The sequence below is a fragment of the Eubalaena glacialis genome, chromosome 13 (genome assembly GCF_028564815.1).
Source record: "Eubalaena glacialis isolate mEubGla1 chromosome 13, mEubGla1.1.hap2.+ XY, whole genome shotgun sequence".
Classification (NCBI taxonomy): Eukaryota; Metazoa; Chordata; class Mammalia; order Artiodactyla; family Balaenidae; genus Eubalaena; species Eubalaena glacialis.
Window position 1 is genome coordinate 90,969,970 of NC_083728.1, and position 18,632 is coordinate 90,988,601.

The following is an 18,632-nucleotide window of genomic DNA, read 5'->3' on the forward strand; positions in this document are numbered from 1 at the left end:
TGCCAGCTGGCGCTTGGACTGGAGAGACCGCCCAACAGGAACTGGTCAGGAGGATGAGGGCTTGGTAGAAGAGACCGGGCAGGAGCTGTCCGGGAGAGAGGAGGCGGGGTTGGGATGTTGTGGAAGCTGAAGGGAGAGACTGCCCTTTAGACTGCTGCGGACCGTGGCTGCCCCCGTTGGCTTGTATTTGTACGGCCGCCACGTGCTCTCCCCGTGCTTACAGGTCTTTGACATTTTAATAACCTTGGGAGTGTCGATATTATTGTCCCATTTTGCAGATGAGGAAAGTGGGGCCCAGAAGGTTAATGAACTTGCTCGGGAGACACAGCTGGTCTGTGGGCAGCTGGGAGCGGGTCCTGTCTCGTGGGGTCACTGGATGTCAAATGGGGTAACCTGGCGTTTAGTGGTCACCAAGTGACTTCCAGGGCCTCGGACGTGATCCTTGTGGCCCAGACCTTCCCCCGGGGCAGGGCCGTGCAAGCAGTGTGGGTTTTGTGGGCCGACCTGAGAACCTGACCGCCACTCATAATGGGCTCTCTGTGCACGCGGCTGCTGAGACCACACCTCATCGGAGCCGGGTACTGCCTGTTCGGAACAAACACCAGTTTCTAGAACTTGGCCACATGGCCCCGTTCCTCTGGATTCCTGCCTTCTGTGGCAAGCGGAGCCCGGGGGGATGGAGGGAAAGGAGCAGATGGTGCCTGCCTGCCATGGGCAGGCACTGCAGAGGCTGTCACACCGCTCCCAGGGCGGCGTCCCCGGACAGCTCCCGCACTTCCCCGGTCGGCCTCCGCCGTCCCCACCAGTGAGGCCCATCAACTGCAGCTCTTTGCCAGCTGCGGCCAGGGCCGCTCCTGCGGGAACGCGTCGTCCCGCTGGGGCCTCGCAGGCTCTGGATTTGCCTCTGGATTTGTGGTGCACCTCGCCAGCGGCAGGATGCCAAGCTGGGCAGAGCAGGGCACCTGATGAAGCCTTGCCTGGTGGAGAGGGGAAGGGAGAGCGTCACCCTGAGTCACCCTGGGCTGCCCCTGACCTTGGAACTGGGGCGGCGTCTGGGCGTAAGCGAGAAGGCTTCTTGGAGCCAGGCCCTGGAGGCTATGCCAGGGCTACCCTCCAGGCCCAGGCACTGCTCGGAGGGGCGCCTGAGAGGTGGGCAGGCAGATGAGGGGCGGCCTGAGCGCCCGTCTCTGCCCACAGAGCCTCACAGAGAGCAAGCATCGGAGCAGACCCTTCGAGGTCGGAAGGCTGAGGCCCGCCCCCGAGGGCGAAGCCAGTCACAGAGGCGCACCCCTTCCTCCTCCTCTGCCCTGAGCAAAGACACTGCCCGTCACTCGTGTCAGGTTAGCTCTGCCAGCCCACCGCCCGGAGGAGCGGGGGACGGTGTGGACGTGCCAGCCTCGCCCGGCCCACCAGACCTGCCTGCCCTGAGCACCCATGACGGGGGCTTCCTTCAGGGGGAGGAATCTGGAGTGGCTGGCACGCCGAAAAAAAATGTTCAAAAGCGTGTAGTACGCAGCTCCCTCTGTCTCTCCCTTCTCTGTCTGCTTGAGTAGTGAGATCCCCAGCAGGTGGCGCAGACCCACATCGCCACCTAGTGACCGAGGCGCCGCAGGCCTGTCCTTCCCGCCGCCCGCGGCCCAGCTTCCTCACTGCTCCAGGGACGGCTAGCGGGTCAGGGCTTTTCGCCCCCCTCCAGTTTTCCCACTTTCAGGTCTGCACAGTATGCTTACCTTAGGATCTTTTAAAAAGATAGAACCAAAGAATGCGTTCAGACATTTTCTTAAGAAACATAAGCTTCTCGGAACATTCACACCCACGGGCGAGATGCGCTTGCTTACTCTCTGGGCCCAGGGGGTTCAGGGGGCTCGGGTCCTTGGCTCACAGCTCTGAGAGGCCCGGCTCGCGGCTCCCTGACTTCTTCCCCGTTTCTTTAGGGATGAAATTCATTCAGTGGCGTCCAGTGAGTGAGGCATCGCTGACCACTGCGGCCCTTGGGGAGCCCTTTCCCTGGTGTTTGTGCCCGAGCAGCCCTGCCCCGGGGGCTTCCTTCCTGCTGCACCCGGAACCCTCGACGGGGAGAGAATGTGAGGCTTTTCAGAATCATACCCCAGAGAGACCCGCGTTCCCCCCACAGTATTAGGAGCTTGCTAGAACTTCCGCTTACGTGTAATTAAAATAAAAACGCAGTCTCACTGCTGCATTTCAGTGACTGGTGGCTCCCGTACAGGATGGCTCAGAACAGACACGCCGTCACCGCAGACTTGATTTTAAAACCCCTCCCCCGTCCCGTGACTTGTCAGTGTACCCGGGTGTCAGGGCTGTGGAGGCCGTGTCTGAGGCTCGCGCGGCTCTCGTTTGGGCCTGTGGACGGCCCCTCACCCGCGTCCAGGTCAGCCTTGCCCGGGGCGTCGCTGCGTCCAGAGCGCTTGGACTCTCCTTCAGCCTGGCAGGGGGGCGGTGGTGGTGACTCTGTCCCCACTGCAGGCCCACCGCCTCTCGGGGATGGGGGTGGGCCTTTCCACTCACCCCGGAAGCTTCTCTCCTTTGATGATGAGAACCTACAGCTGCAGACGAGCCTCTCAGGGGCGTCCCACGAAGTCACCCACTCGGCCTCATCAGTTTACGGGGAGAGAGAGGCCTCTCGGGGTTCCCTGTGGGTCTTGCACGGAGATGGGGGTCTTGCCAGCTGCCCCGGCCCACCCGGAGGGTCCGTGTCTGTCCCGTGGGCAGAGCTGAGGCTCAGAGAGACCCATGGTCCCAGGCAAGACGCCATATTTGTGCAGGGAGTGACTTGTGCGGTGCCTGGGCCTTGGGGGTGGCCGGCCTCAGGGGACAGCGTCACCCTGGCCTGAGGCACTGTTCCCGCAGCTCGGGTGCAGCCTGGCAGAGCGCTGTTCTCCCGGGCCGGCCGGCTCGCTCGGAGGGCTGAGGCCCCACGTGGCTGGCACGATGTCCATCAGAGGCCTTCATGGCTTGTTGAGAGAGAGCCTTGCCGGGTTCCCAGTGGCCACCCTTTGAAGCGTCCTCCTTTTCAGCCATCGGGTTCAGACGTAGCCCCCGAACTGCAGTTTCCTGCACATGTGCCCAGATCTCCATCATCCGTGAAGCCCTTCTCCCGCCCGCTGCAGTGCCTGTGTGCCTTCTGCCTGCTTTGGGTGGCCATCTCTGCCTGGCCTCTCCCGCTCGTGCCGCCAGCCTTGAAGCGGCTCTGGCCGGGTAACTGGGCCTCCGCGCAGCAGTCAGAACGGTTTTAAAAGCATCAAGTGAGGCACGTACATGCCTGAGAAGGACCGAGGTACAGCTGAGTGCTATAAAATAAGGACGGTTGCCGAGCCTGGTGCTGATCTCCAGGGATAACCCTTGTTAATAGGTTTTCTTGTGGGAAGATTTTGGGTAAACAGGGTCCACTTTGACCTCTGTCCGTGAGGCCGTCGTGGTCTTTCTGTGTGATTTACCACGAAACGATCTCCGTGCTCTCTTCATGCTCCAGCTCCCTCTCCCTGGCTTCTGTGCTAGTGTCCTGGGGCTGCCCTGACAAATGACCACCAACCGCGTGGCTGAAAACAACAGAGAGTCACCCTCTCCTAGTTAAGAGGTCAGAAGTCCCAGGTCAAGGTGTCGGCAGGATGGTTCCTTCTGGAAGCTCTGGGTGGGGGCCTGTTCCAGGCCTGTCCCCTGGCTTCCGGCGGCTGCTGGCAGTGCGAGGTGTTCCTTGGCTTGTGGACGTGTCACTCCAGTCCTCCCCGAGCTCCCTGCGTGTTCCTGTGTTGCTGTGCCGTCACAAGGCGTCTAAGGAACCGCTCATTGGACCCACCCCAGTCCCGCGTGACTTCATCTTAACTCAGTCTGCAAAGACCCTGCTTCCAAATAAGGCCACGTGTGCAGGTACCAAGGGTTAGGAATGCAACAGATCTTTTGGGGGACACGATTCAGTTGCCACGCGCTCTTCTGGGCCTATAGGCGCACCGAGCAGTCAGAGCAGCGAACGAAGCAACTTGGCTGGGTCTGTGGGCACCTGGTTGCATCGGGCCTGCAGGGTCTCGCCCCAGGTCAGGATCACCAAGGGAGACCCCAGGGGTCTGGGTCCTCACCCGGCGCCCCTGGGGGCTGTGGTGTGGATGGGCCTGTGGACAGCCGGTCTGGGCCCTGGACCAGGAGCCCTGCTCAGCACGCGTCCATCTCCGCGACCTCACGCCGCCGTTCTCTCTCCCTGCAGGCTGGAGCAGCCCTACTTCAGCGCCAACGCCCAGTTCTTCCAGGCGCTGAGCCAGTGCTCTGCGTTGCAGCGCCTGTGCCTGGTGTCCCGCAGTGGCACCCTGCAGCCCGAGGCCGTGCTGGCCTTCATGGCGCGCTGCCTGCACGTGGTCGTGTGCCACCTGTTCACCGGCGAGTCGCTCAGCACCTGCCGGAGCCTGCAGCAGTCCCTCCTCCGCAGGTGAGTGCGCATCGCGGGGGCTCGGGCGCTGTTCCTCCCTCGGCTTCCCTGGGGGCCCAGAGGTTATCTCTCGGAGTTAGAAAGTGCTGGGCGGCAATGGAGCGAACCCCCTCCCCTTGGCCTTCTCTCTGCCCCGGGCTCAGCTTTCTGCGTAGTGGGAGCCCCCTCTCCCTCGAGCGTGACGGGACCCTCTTCACCATCCAGCCCCTCACGTGTCCCCCTGGCACCGCTGTCAGAGGCGGGAATGCGCGTGGTGCTGCCAGTCACCTGCAGCCCTTAGCATCCTGCCCGTTTCCCCATCTCGTCCTTGTTCTGTGCAGGACTCGCTTCAGAGCCCTCGCCACGCCTGGTCTCCTCGGCCTTCTAGGCTGTGACGGGCGCAGCCTTTCCCTGGCTTTCGTGACCTTGACACTTGGAGGGCACTGGCCAGGTGTCCGCATTTCTATTAAAAACAGCGCATTCATCCTGCGCCTCTGATTCCAACCCTGCATCACAGAGCTCATCACACTTTGCCCCCTTCTTTCCTCGCAGCCTCTCCCTTCAGCAGCAGACGGCCTGGCTCTCCATTCCCTGAGCTGTGTTTACTGATTTGTCCCGTCCCCCCCGGTGTGCGCTTGGGGCAGCTGCTCTGCTCCTGGAGGGTGGCACCCCGGTCGCCCCATCAAACACCGTCTTCGAGTGACCTGGGGCCGGCCTCTTCCCGTCTCCCTCAGCCTGGCCATGTTCCTCGCTCCCATTGCCTCGGACCCCACTTTGTGTTCACCCCACGTCCTGCGTGGCTTGCTTCCTTGTTTTTCTGGCGTTCGAAGCCTTACTGAAGTCGGGAGGGTCAGAGCTGTGTGTGAGGGGTGCGTGGAGCCGCGCCGCCACTCAGCCTCCTCCTGTCCCCCCCCCACCGCATTGTCCCCCCCCCACCGCCCCGTACCCAGAGACAAGTGTTCCCGTTCTCAGTTACCCTTCCTATGTTTCTTTTGTAGGGTTAGCAGGTACACAAATGTTTTCCCGATCCCCTTCTTTCTTATACTCAGTTTGCTTTCTCACTTAGTAACATATCTTGGAAATCGCTCATTCTCAGTTCATCCAGCTCTTCCTCGTTCTTTTGACAGCTCTGCATTAAAAAAAAATTCTGGTAAAGTACACATAACAAAATTTACCATTTTAACGGTTTTGTTTTCTTTCCATTTTAAGTGTTTTCACCATTCCGAACTGAAACTCTGTCCCCATTAAACATTAACCCCCCCTCCCCCTCCCCCAGCCCCTGGCGCCCGCCCTTCTACCTCCTGTGTCTACTCCAGGGACCTCCTATAACCATATAGCGTTTGTCCTTTGCGTCTGGCTTTTTCTGTATTGCTTTTGACATTTGAGAGACTTAAAAGATAGAAATAAAGGATCATCATATATTGATTAAAATAAAGCCACTTTGGCTCCCTGAACCTCCAGTATGAGTGTACTTTTAAAATTTTAGAAATCCATCCAAGTGTCCGTGAGAAGCACAGTGTTTTGTTTCCCTGTGTTCCCAGCGTCCCTGAATGTGTAATGTTGCATCTGGGTGTGCAGCCCGTGTTGTCCACCCAACATTGTTTTGAGATCTGCCACGTGTGGCTCCCGTGGAGCTAGTGTGTTCCTGCTAAGTGCTGTGTGTGGCAGCCCCCCAAGCGGATTCATCACGCTGTGTGTCTATTCTGTTGAGGGAGATCCTGGTTGTTTCCAGTGTTTCTCTGCTCTAGTGAATATCCTCGTGCGGGCTGTCCTGGGCGCAGCTGTGCAGGTCCCTAGAGGCGGCAGTGCGGGGTGTGTTCGGGAGATGCCCCAGTTGCTTGCTCTCCAGGACGGTTCTCCTAAGCCCGGCTTCCCCTGTGGGTGTGAGAGTTCTTGGCCCACGTCCTTGCCCATGCGAGACACTGCCAGACTGTTGCGGGGCTCCTGGGTGAGCGTGTCCTCCTGCCGTGTGAGCTTGCGTCGCGTCTGTTTCCGAGGAGCATCGTTTGATGTGCTAATTGCTCGGTATCGTCTCCTCGTTTGTGATCATCTCTTCACATCCCTTGGGGACTCTACTGTGGGGTTCCTTTCGGGAGGGGGCGGGGGGCTTGGGACCAGCGAGCCTGTGCTGCGGCTGCCTGTGCTGGCGCCCGTCGTGGGCCCCCGGCCTCGGGTCCTGAGGCTGCTTCTCTCCTCCCGGCTTTCCCTGCCCACTGTGTTCACCGTTGATTCAGGTTACGGCTGTGGGTTTAATGACATCGCACACTGGCCCCCGTACACCCTAAGCTTCCTCTTAAATCTGCCACTTGTCCTGTACCTTGTTCTGAGAACCTAGGTAGCAAAGCCTCTTGGTTTGTGTGCAAAATACAGCTCCGTGGGCTTTGAGTGATGGCTACGGGGAATCTCCCCGGCGACTGCCAGTCGTGAACTTGACTGCTGCGTGTGCAGAAGGTTCAAAGACTTCCTGTAAATGCAGGTCCCGCTGGGTGTTAACTGAGCAAGTTGCCAGACACCTTTGGTCAAGTGAGTATTTACTGTCTGTCCAGCAGGAGGTGGTGAACTTGGCTTTGCCTAGGATTTGTAGGGAAGCAGTTACGTGAGGTGGTGTCTGCAGGGTCCACTCGGGCGGGCTGCTGCATATTCTGTGACTTCTCTCACCTGTGTGCCTCTGCAGTGCTCTGGAAGTTCTCCTGGTCCAAGGCGGCCTGTGTGAGGGCCGCTAATGTCAAGTGCAGAGACCCCTGGGATTTCTGAGCCTTCCAACTCACCCTGGAGAAGTCGGGGAGGGGGTGCAACTTAAGGCTCAGAATAATTGACTGCAGCTCCCTGATATCAGGTCACTTACCTCTGTCTTAGGTTGACCTCAAATGGCTCATCTGGAGTCAACCATCGTGAGGGCTGATGGCCGTGCGCCCGCTGGCCAGCTCTGCTGACGTCCTTTGAGATGCCAAGGTCTTTTTTTCTTAATAAGAGGAGATGGTATTTTTTAAAGACCTTTTAATACACATAACCTAAAGTTTATTGTTCTAGTCGTTTCAAGGTGTGCATTTCAGTGGCGTCGAGCACATTCACAGTGGGACCTTCCTTCCACTTTGTTTCTGTGAACTGAGGCAAATTTAACTCTGAGCTTCCTGTGTCTCTGCACTTTGTTTGCATTTAGGGGCAGCGGTTGTTCAAGTGGTTGTGGGGATTAAAAGGCAGAGGGTTTAAAGCAATTTTCCCTCCTGCCGGGGCAGCGCTCCCCGCCCTTTGCCCTCCGTCAGGGGCCTTTGCAGAAGGCGTGCGGCCTCAAACCAGGCCCCGTCTTCCCCTAGTGGGTCCTGGAGTTTGATGGTTGGTCCAGCTAGAACTTAGATAAGTGCCCAGGATTGGATTGCAGGCCTGGAGCAGCGCTTCCTGGGGGGGATGTGACCTGAGCAGGTCGCTAGGGGCGTGAAGCACTTAGAGCCTCTGGAGCGGAAATCCGCCGACATCAGCGGTGCCCCTGGCGGAGCGCTGAGGGTGGCCGCCTCGTGGAGGCACGGCCTAGAGCGTCGCAGCTTTCCTCTCCCAGCTTTCCGTGTCCCTCGGGTGGCGGGACATGACCACGAGGAGGCCCAGCTGGTCACAGAATTACAGAAGTGCCATCGCCAGGGGGTCTCTGGAGTCACAGGGCTCCGGCCACCCTGCCGGACAGTCCTCGTGGTGGTCCCTTGTCCTCGTGGTTTGCTGTTGAGTTTCCCAGGAGGAATCCTAGCTAAGGTTTTCCCCTCCCTGGTGTTTATAATATCTCTAAAAATTCAGGGACTTCCCTGGTGGTCCAGTGGCTGAGACTCCGCGCTCCCAATGTAGGGGGCCCGGGTTCGATCCCTGGTCGGGGAGCTGGATCCCACATGCCGCAACTAGGAGTTCCCATGCCGCAACTAACTAACTAACTAAATAAATATTAAAAAAAAAAATTTAGACTACGCATCAAGCTATTTTCAAGTGAAAGTTCCCCTTGGCTCCACCAGCCAGCATGGCCAGCAGATCCAGGATGGAGTTATCTTATGGCTTTGTGCTCTGATTTTTTTGAGTTAACACTACATCATGGGTGTCTTTTGTGTCATTAAATAAAGCTGCAAACAGTTATTTTTTATGCCGTTTGGTATCCGTTACAGGACGTTGTGGTGATTCTGGTCTGGCCGACACAGCTAACTCTGTGTACTCTTGACTTTCCTTCACTTCGGCCTGGGTTTTCCCGGCTGGGGAACCTGGGGAAGGGGCCCGCTCACCGCTCACCGTCGTGTATCCACCCCTCGGCATCCCCGTTTTCTGCGATGGAGCTGATGCTAAATTTAGCTGGTGGGCTAAATGGGATACAGGCTGTATGGTGCCCAGCCACGTGGACTCTGGGACAGACGGTAGCTGTTTGGAAAACAGGGTGCCGGGCAGGTGGTGTGGCCGCTCCACCCAGCGCTCTCTCCCTCCTGCTCTCTGCCCACTGGGCTGGCGATGGGTGTGTGAGGAGGTGGAACCTGCTTTTCTCGGGTGTGGCAATCGTGACGTCATTGTTGCCGTGCCTGCCTCTGCCCTCGAAGCAGCCGGGAGGAACCTTGATACCCCTCACCCTCGCAAACCTGCAGTAGGTCACATTCACGGGGGCTCCTCTCCTGGGAGCTGACACCTCCCTGGTGGATGAGTTCTGCTCCAGGGGCTCCGAGACCCGTGTAGGATTCGGTCACTTCTCAGCCTTGAGGGGTGACTTCCTGCAGTAGGGGGACCAGCTTTGGGCATTGCTGGTTTTCCCACTGTGTGTACACACAGGAGCCTTCTCCAAAGTGGAGGACATCCAAGGTCACCAGGCAGTTCAGAAGAGCTGTGCTTGTGATGGAGAGGGGAGGGTGGGAGCATCCCTCATGGGCGTTGTTGGCTGACGAAGCTGCTCTGTCCCTTCCTGATCCTCAGAATCCATCTCAACACAGGGCTCCAGGCCAGTTGATCGGACTTGGCACTAGGTGTGGGTCCCTGCCCTGGGAGTCTTGTGCTCACGAGGTCCCTGTCTGCCAGCCTTCTTCCTGCCTGCAGCCTACTCCTGTCCTTGGGGCCTGTCTTCAGGGCCCACGCAAGTGCAGCCTCTCGCTGGGCTGGGAGCTCCCTCCTCTGGCCTCTCAGACAGCACACACCTGCCCCTTTCCTAGGGCGCATAGCACTTTCCCCCCAAAATTATTGCGTTCTTTGCATCCCCTTTTAGATAATGAGTTTTTTGAGGGCCAGCGTGCAATAGCTCTTTTTTCCTTCTGGGTCTTCGGTGCACGGTATTCGAGACCAGGCCTGAGGCTGGCATTGGTTAAGTGGACTTCCTGGGCGGAAGCTGTGCCAGCCCCTCTGTCCCCCGTGTCCCAGCCCTGGCACAGGCCTGGGCCGTGGCGGGGACCCGCTGAGCGCCTGGTGCCGGCTGAGGTGCTGGGAGCCCTGTGCGTGTTGGAGCGTGGCCCCCTTTGTGGGCTCCTCCAGCCAACATTCTTCCAGCCCCTGCTCTGGGCCCTGTCCTGGATGCCAGGGGCCGCGCTAGTGCCTCTTCACCAGCGCTCCCTTGGTGCCGGTGCTGTGTACTGTCTCTGTTGTTCTCACCTCCAAAAGCCCTTTGAGCTACACGCCCTAAGCCCCAGCATTCAGGTGGGGAAACTGAGGCTCCGAGAGGCCAGTGATGGTGCAGCAGGACCCCAGCACTGGAAGGACAGTGTTTGTGTCCCCCTCAGGCCTTTGCTGGGTGCAGTGGGGTCCCAGCTGCTTTTCTGCGAGGCGCCCAGCAGGTGGTGCTGTGGCTCACGGTAACCGGCCTGCCTGGCGCTTCCGGGGCTTCACAGCAGGCCCGCATTCCACCCTGGGGGCGCATGAAAAGTAGAGGCTGGAGTTGTTGTCACTTTTTCTTTCTTTTTTAAAAAATAAATTTATTTATTTATTTATTTTTGGCTGTGTTGGGTCTTTGTTGCTGCACGCAGGCTTTCTCTAGTTGCGGCGAGCAGGGGCTACTCTTCTTTGCAGTGTGCGGGCTTCTCACTGCGGTGGCTTCTCTTGTTGCAGAGCACGGGCTCCAGGCGCGCGGGCTTCAGTAGTTGTGGCCCGCGGGCTTCAGTAGTTGTGGCTCATGGGCTCTAGAACGCAGGCTCAGTAGTTGTGGCACATGGGCTTAGTTGCTCCGCGGCATGTGGGATCTTTCCGGACCAGGGCTCGAACCCGTGTCCCCTGCATTGGCAGGCTGATTCTTAACCACTGCACCACCAGGGAAGCCCCTGTTGTCACTTTTTCTGATGCGTTTCTTTCTTCTCACCCTTTTCCCTGCCTCAAGCTCAGAGGATTATTGAGGCACCTGCCCACTCACCCGTGTGGCATTGAGAGGCCCCCCTGTTTCCTGTGACTCAGCCAGCGGGGCTGGTGTTGTGTCTGCAGTCCTGTCCCTAGGAAGGTGTTGTCTCTCCCCGGGTCAGCACTTCCTTCCGGTTCCCATGCCTGCCCCACGTGGAGATACGTCTCAGCCGGTGGTCGTCCGCAGTTGTTCTTGTTGTCGTGCCCTCTGTGGGTTTGGCACCGAGACCTGCAGCTCTGGGTCCCTGCACCGCCGGGACCTCTCAGGTGGCGGTGGCCTCAGATGGGCTGCCTCGGTTTCCTCCCTCGTAAGGTGAGTTCACGGCAGGCCCAGGTGGGAGGTGCTGTGTGTACAGCGGTGTCCTGATCAGCATTAGTTCTCTTTTTTTATCTCCTGGATCTTGACTTTGCTCTTTCAAGTTTGAAACGTTAAGCCTCTGGATCTTTCTCGGACGTCCGGTGGCAGGCGGCCTCCGCGAGGTTTTGGAGAGGCTTTCTTCTGCATCGTCCCTCACCTTGGGCCCTTCTGGTGGCCCCAGCGCCAGGCTGGACTTCGTTTGGGCCAGTGCCGCTGAGAGCAGCGACGCCTTGTGGCTGCCCTGGGGAGCAGCTCTCCCGCCGGCCTCCCTCCCTGCTCCTGCCCTGGGAACACCCTGAGTTCACTGGATTCCCATTGGGCTCCCCCGACCACCTGGCTTTGGGGACACCCTCCCCAGTGAGCAGAGCCAGCCTCTCTGTCTGTTTCACTTCCTGTCTCTCCTAGGAACCCTGAGTCGCCATTCCTGGCCAAGTCAGTACCGCCTGACCCACCGAGGAGCCGTCTGGCCCGGTCAGGAGCCGGAGCCGGGCCCTGTGGCGTCTCCGTGCTGTGCACCCAGCCACACCTCTGCTGTCCAATTTCTCCCAGACATGCAGCAGGTGGGGCGCCCTTCCCAGGGATTTCAGAGCTTTCTCGATTTCCTTTGACTCTCACATTCCTGAAAGTTCCCTGCGAGGCCTCGTGAACTCTGGGCTGGGTGAGGGCGGTGTCCTCACTCGCTTCTCTTTTGGTAGTACGCGGGGTGACACGTGGCGTCCTGCTGAGGTCAGACCCCCTGCACCCTCAGATCCCACGCCGTGCTCACCTCCTGGCCTCGTTGCTCTGTGACTTTGAACCCATCACTTCCCTCTCTGAGCTCAGTGTCCTGTCTGTAAACCAGCAGCCATCGTCCCTGCTTCCCGGCGCCGCTGTCTCCTGGTGGTGGCTCGCTGCCGACTGTCTGTGCCCGCCTTGGTGGCGTTGCTCGGGGTCCCCTACGATCGCCTGGTGGCGGTGCGTTCTCGCCCCTTGACAAAAGAGGCAGCCCAGCTCTGTGAGGTTTGGGGGCGTCCTGGTCGTCCCGTCCCGAGGGTAAATGGCCCAGCAGGTGTTGGAGGCCAGTGTGGCTGTTCTGCCACCCTCTGCCACCTCCTGTAATAACCCACGGTGCCCGGTCCGAGGGGCAGAGGCGCTTATTTCGAGGAAGCAGGATGGTGGGGCGGAAAAGGCTCTCACCCTGACGTGTCCCTGTCTGAGCCGAGCCATCCGGGGTGAGGGCGCGCTGGTTCTGAAGCGGGCTGAGCACTTTCCACAAGGCGGGGCCTTCCCGGGCCGCGCCCTCGGGGGTCTCGCCCGCTCCAGGCCACACGTGTTGACTGGCCGCAGCCCCCTTTCTCAGGAGCGTCGGGCGGACCCCGACCCTGGGGCGGGAGCGGGCTTGGTCCTCCGTCCCCCTAGGCCCAGCATCCCACTGGACGGGGTCACGTCTCTGGAGCCCATGCGGAAATTCCTCCCCTCCCCCTGGACTGCTGCCCACACGGTCTCCTGCCGGCGAGGAACGTGGGCCCACGAGGCCACGAGGCAGCGGCCCAGACCTGAGCAGGCACAGGCAGCCGGGCTGCTGGTGGGCGCCTGGGCTCCAGGGCCTCCCGCCCAGAGGCAGCGCTTCCCGCCCCTCTGTGTTTGTGTTCTGTACGCCAGTGTAGAACCAGCGAAGTTTACAGATACAGGGATACGAGTGTAGAACCAGCGAAGTTTACAGATACAGGGATGCATTGTTTAAGTCTGGGGCACACTGGGAGCTTCAGAATTGAAAGTGGATTCTACAATGCAGCGTTAGCGTGCTGTGTCGCCACCGTAATTGCATTAAAGGGGCAGCGGAACCCCATCTTGGGTCCTCAGCTCACTGCCGCGCGGGACGGGTCTCTGGGGTCCGTTTGTCCTTCCTACCTGGAATGGTGATCTGGGAGTGCCACGAAAAATACCAGGCCAGCAGGGTTTCGCCGCTGCAGGCTCAACTGGGGGAATCCTTGGCCTTGACGCAGGGCTCGCTGGCCGGCGAGTTCTGGCTCCATTTGTGGTGGACGCCCAAGAGGCTGGTCTGGGAGCCGGCAGGGCTCAGGCCGCGCGCCGTGGGCCCCAGTGCAGCAGCCAGCGGGGAACGTCGGGGGCGCGACTGCAGCCCCGGCGACTGATCAGTGTGGAAGATGTTCGCTGCGTAGGATCTCCTGTGGTCAGGGCTGTCCAGGCCACCGAGGGGGGGCGAGGGCGGTGGCTGCGCCTGCTGCCGGGCATGAGGCCTCTTCCCACCACCGAGCAGCCTTTCTTGGCGATTTGGGCGTAGAGCGGCGGAATTCTCTAGAAGAGAAATTCTTCCGTTGTCACTGGAGCCCCTCGTTTACCAGGTAAGGTCTCTGGGGCCGGGCCCGAGGCTTCGATCTGCGGTCAGGCTCCGGGCTCCTGCTGGTGTTCACGCTACAACAGCACGGAACGTCCCTGGGGACCTACTGGACGCCGGGCCGTGCTTCGCACTCCTGAGGGTCCCTCCCTCGAGGACGACGTAGGGTGGCTGTCTTTTCTGTGATGAGAGCGCAGCTCTGTTCTGTCGTCCTGTCTCTGCCGTGGTTCGCACACCTCCCTTTTCTTAGGGGTCTCTTGGAGGATTGATTCCAGTGAAGTCCTGGGGACAGTGATGCCTGGTGTCCCTGGCTTTGGGCTGAGGAAGGCTGGCATGAGTCCCCAGCTGGCGGCATCAGCCCCGTGGGAGGTGAGGGCGGGCGACGTGCGGTGCCAGGTCACCAGGGTAGTTCCGAGTGTTGGGCATCTCTCCATTTCTCTGAAGGCAGATTCTGTTCCTTCCTTTTAAATTTTTTATTGTGGTAAAACATCTATAACATAATAGTTATCATTTTAGCCATTTGTAAGTATACAGTTTGGTGGCATTAAATGCTGTGGTGTACCTATCACCACAGTCTATACCCAAAACCTTTTTATCGTCCCAAATGGCAACTCCATATGCGTTAAACAATAACCCCCTTCTCCTCTTTTCCCCAACTCCTGCTAAGCACCGTTCTGCTCTCTATGACCTTGACCCCTGTAGGTACCTCCCAGAAGCAGAATCCTACAGTATTTGTCCATTGATGTCTGGTTTATTCCACTTAGCGTAATATCCTCGAGGTTCATCCATGTTGTAGCATGTGTCAGAATTCCCTTCCTTTTAAGGCCGAGTGATATTCCAGTGTGTGGATAGGTCATATTTTGTTTGTCCTTTCGTCTGTTGACACTTACTGTGGTTTTCAACTCATATTTTTTGTGAATGAAGTTGAATATCTTTGCGTGTTTTTAAAAATCATTTACAGAAAATGACAAACTAGGAGAATGATCTGCAGGTCCTGTCACTGCCAGAGGTCGGATTGTCCTGGCCTCCTGCCTGCCCAGCAGTGAGGATGGGACCAGTAGCACCGTTCAAACCAGGCAGGGGTCTGAGGGCACAGGACCGGGGTTGCAGGTGATTCTTAACTAAGAGAAAGCACCCAGCCTCCCCCGTGAGAAAAACAGGAACTAAATTACAGCAAGAACAACTCTGTTTCTGGAGAGTTCAAAAGCAGGCAGTGGTCCGCTCTGGTAGGGTTCGAGGAGGTGACTGCCCGGGGGGCCCGGGGCTTCTGGGGCGTGGCTGCTGTGTCTCGTGTGGGTGCTGGTCCCATGGGGCTGCACTGCCCGGGGTGCACTTCGGTATAACGTTTTCCACCCCCTCAGGCAAAGCCCGCTTGTGTTAGTGGAGGGAGGAGACCAGCCCGTGGCCCAAGGTAGGTGGGCCACCTCTGTGGATCGGAACTCACACCCCTGACCCAACTAAGCTCCCGCCTTTAGGCTTCGGTTCTATGGACGGGCTTATCCATGGGGTTTGCATAGAGCTCTTCATGGCGGTGCTGTTCGATTTAGCAAAAGATTGAAAACAACCCAAGTGTCCATCGGTAGGAGACTGGGAAATAAATTATGATGCTTCCAGTTGATGGAATGAAATGCAGCTAATAAAAGAACGAGGAAGCACTTGGGGTCACCAAAGGGAATCTTTCAAAGTGTGCCTCAAACAAAAGCAGGGGCGTAATCTGTTTCTCTGCCGGCACGTGCATAAAGTATTTCTGGAAGGATACGAGAAATCTATGTTGTCGTTCCTGGGGAAAGGCCCTGGCAGCGTCTTTGGCGGGGGGCGGGGGGGGGGAGGGGAGGAGCCCTGGGGACGTCCCAAACCTGCTCCTCTGTATTCTGTTTTGTCTGGCCTTTGTCCTTCAGACCTTTCTGGTGACAGAGCCTCGCACTGGAGTTACCGGCTCCAGGGCCTCCAGGGGTCAGGCCCGCGGATTTACAGTCCTGTCCCACATGGGACCTGGGGGCCGCATCGGACCATGACAGCTGACACCGAGGGTCTCTCCCACCCCCTTCCTCTGCGCGAGGGCAGATTCCAGGCTGCTCCGAGGTGCCCTGTGGGTCCCAGCAAGTTTGGTGGGGAGCTGAGAAGGGCGCACCCCACACGCCTGCCCAGAGCATCATCTGAGTTCCGTGAACCTTTGACGGATGTCTTATTCTTGGCCACCGCCCGCCTCTGTGCTTCTTGAAGATCGTTGTTATAGTGCGAGTGGCTTTTATAAAATATCTCCTGACTTTGGCTTTTCTATAAGACCTTTATTTGCGGAGGAAGAAGCTGTCAATTTTTTTTCTAATTTCTCAGGCAAAGAAACAAACCCAGCAGGCGTTCAGATCTTAGATGATTGAGCCAGTGCTGCTTCCAGGCTGCGTCCCCAGCCGGCCCCTCCCAGGGCCCTTCCAGCTCTGCGGCACCCGCAGGACCAGGTGCAGAGACTGAGGTCCCCGGGGCCCCCTTCACGCACTCGGGGGGCGTCGGGCTCAGAGCTGCTGCCAGCGTGGTGACTGCGCGGGACACCCCTTTCCGTGTCTTCCGTGCAGTGGCCGGGCCTGAGGTCCTGGGGGCTGCAGCTGCCGTGCGTCTGCCTGTGTCTGTGACGAGTTGGAGCCCAGCCCTCCTGGCCAGGCCAGTTCTCTGCTCCTCCACGATGGTCACAGGCAGGCGTGAAGTGGGCAGTCCCTCCCCGTCCTCCTTCCCTCTGGTAGCTCCGCAGCAGCGTTCTCGCGGCCCCGTTGGGGCAGGTGCGCAGCCGGCTTCTCGCTGTGGCCCTGAAGTGCGGCCCTGAGTCCTTTGTAGACCTGCCTTTTCAAGTGTAAGAGTGTTCATGCATTTTGGCCCAGTGACCCTATTTCTGGAATTTGTTCTGAAGAAACAGCTCAAAGCACAGTTGTGATTACGCCGTATTAAAGGATGCTTGTCCGTATGATAGTTAAAGGGCTCCCTAAGTTGCGTCCCCTAGGGAAGTGGCCAGGCAGGGGCGGCGCCCTGCTGGCCGGGCGGGACCGTGGGAGGGGGTGGTCGCGGGGTGTTTTGTTGCTTTGGGGGCGGAGTGGACAAGGAAAGTCACCAAACCTGACTCAGGTTGTCGACATTTTGAGACGTGTCTAGAAAGAATATGCTCAGCACACAGCAGGAGAGTGTGCAGCGCTACGGGGGAGGGGCTGTTAGAGCCGCTGGGCAGTGGGTGCGGTGGGAGGCCCCTGTGCTCTCCTTTGCGCTTTCTCTATAGTATTTTCTCTCTAAACAAAACAGTGCTTTTTTAAAAAAATTTTAATTAATTAATTTATTTTTGGCTGCGTTGGGTCTTCGTTGCTGCACGCAGGCTTTCTCTAGTTGCGGTGAGCGGGGGCTGCTCTTTGTTGCGGTGCGCGGGCTTCTCATTGCGGTGGCTTCTCTTGTTGTGGAGCATGGGCTCTAGGTGTGCAGGCTCAGTAGTTGTGGCACTCGGGCTTAGTTGTTCTGCATGTGGGATCTTCCCGGGCCAGGGCTCGAACCCGTGTCCCCTGCATTGGCTGGCGGATTCTTAACCACTGCACCACCAGGGAAGCCCAAAACAATGGTTTTAAAACAAGCAAAATCTTGCCTGCTTCCTGGAGGCTCAGAGCAGGAACGTATTTTGGGCAGCTGGTTTTTCAGATAGCCAAAGGCCCCATTTTAAATCCCCTGGTGTTTTTAACAGCCTCAGGTAGAAAATTTTCTTCAATGTGGTATCTCCCTTCCGGCTGTTATAAATGGCAGAGAGTAAGTATGGTTGAACTTTCCTGAACCTCTGTGTTTTTGAAAGCCCTGAGTCGCCCCGTCAGACCCTTCGGGGAGGGGCGTCTCCACGGCGGCTCTGCAACTTGTTCTGCAGGTTTCAGAGCGAGTGAGCGGCTCCCTCTTTCGCCCCCAGATGGGATCCAGGCTAGCACGGTTGCAGGGGCAGGGCTCTGCCTTCTCTGCTGCCCAGGATGGCATCAGGGGCAGCCGAGTGCAGAGCTGGGCCTGGGGAGTGCATGTACGGGAGGGTGCCCAGGGAGGGGGGGAGTGCACCAGGAGGGCACGCACACCTGTGCCTGAAGGTGAACCCATGGACCTCGCAGGCCTGGCTTTGTCCTCGTGACTCCAGGCCAGAGGCTGCAGCCTCGGGTCTTTAGGGATGTGATTAGCCCTGGTCAGGGGAGTGGTCACAAGAGGTGACCTGTCCTGCTGTCGGTCATCAGGCTAGTTCTGAACGTGGGTAGCTGGCAGGAGTTTTATTTTATTTCATTGCGTCTATTTACCTAAATCTCGAACTGTATTTGAATTGCACCAATGAACATTAGAACACGCGTGCAGGTGACCCGGCAGAGCCCGCGGAGCACTCGGCCCGCACACGAGCCCCAGCCGAGAACTTGCCTCCTTCCGCCCGGGGGAGCCCCAGCCCTGCACTCGGAAGGGAGTGATCGCGCTCTCTGCCTTTGCCCCTTGTCCTCTGTCTCGTCACCGACTCCAGGCTTCACTCTGGGTGGGGACAGTAAGGCTCCAGCTGGCGGAGCGTGCCGGCTCCTCGGGCCGGGGAGGGCTTTACAGAGAGGCGGCTGCGGGTGAGGCCCCCCAGCCCTGCCCAGCTCCGAGCTGACCCGGGTGCCGACCGTGGAGAAAGCCTTGAGAAGGAAGTCGGTTTGATTCTGGGGCGGCCCCTCCACCCTGCGTGCGCGTTGGCGGTCAGGGCGGCGGGGAAGGGACAGCATGCCGCCGCATTCCTGGCTTTCGGTGAGAAATTAATCCCCCTTCAGCATCTTGACAGCAGCTCGTTAAGAGCCTCAGGATGGCAGGCAGGCAGGAGCCTTGCACGCACATCCCACACCTGAGACTGTTTTGTTTCAAGTAGAGTAGGTCGCACAGCGGGTTTGCAGGTGAGGGCTTGCCGGTTCGCGGTCACAGACGCCGAACGCAGCGCACAGAACCGGGAGGTGTTTCCTCGGCATTTTTATCGCCAAAACATGAAGTTTTATGAGTGCCTTTCTGGCGTTCATTTTACATATGTCGTAAATCCAGCAAATCCAGCTCAGTGTTGCCGGGGGGGCCGGGGGCAGGGGGAGGCTGGGACTGTGGTTTCCTTGTTCCTTGAAGCAGGCGCGGGACTTGGGACCTGGCTTTAGTTTTGGCAAATTGTGTGGGCACCTTCCTGCCTCTCGCCCTTC

General features: G+C 58.6%; 1 protein-coding gene across 4 annotated transcripts in view; it reads left to right on the forward strand.

Annotated features, from left to right (window-relative positions):
* The window catches only part of FBXL18 (F-box and leucine rich repeat protein 18), a 35,661-nt gene that overhangs the window by 16,202 nt on the left and 827 nt on the right, over positions 1-18,632 (forward strand). For 3 of the 4 annotated variants that reach the window (XM_061208899.1, XM_061208901.1, XM_061208902.1), the window contains one exon: positions 4,217-4,435. In XM_061208899.1, the coding sequence (XP_061064882.1) occupies positions 4,217-4,435 (219 nt within the window). Of the gene's footprint in view, positions 1-4,216; positions 4,436-4,966; positions 5,145-18,632 lie in introns of those variants that run through there. The other variant, XM_061208900.1, reaches the window with a different exon arrangement.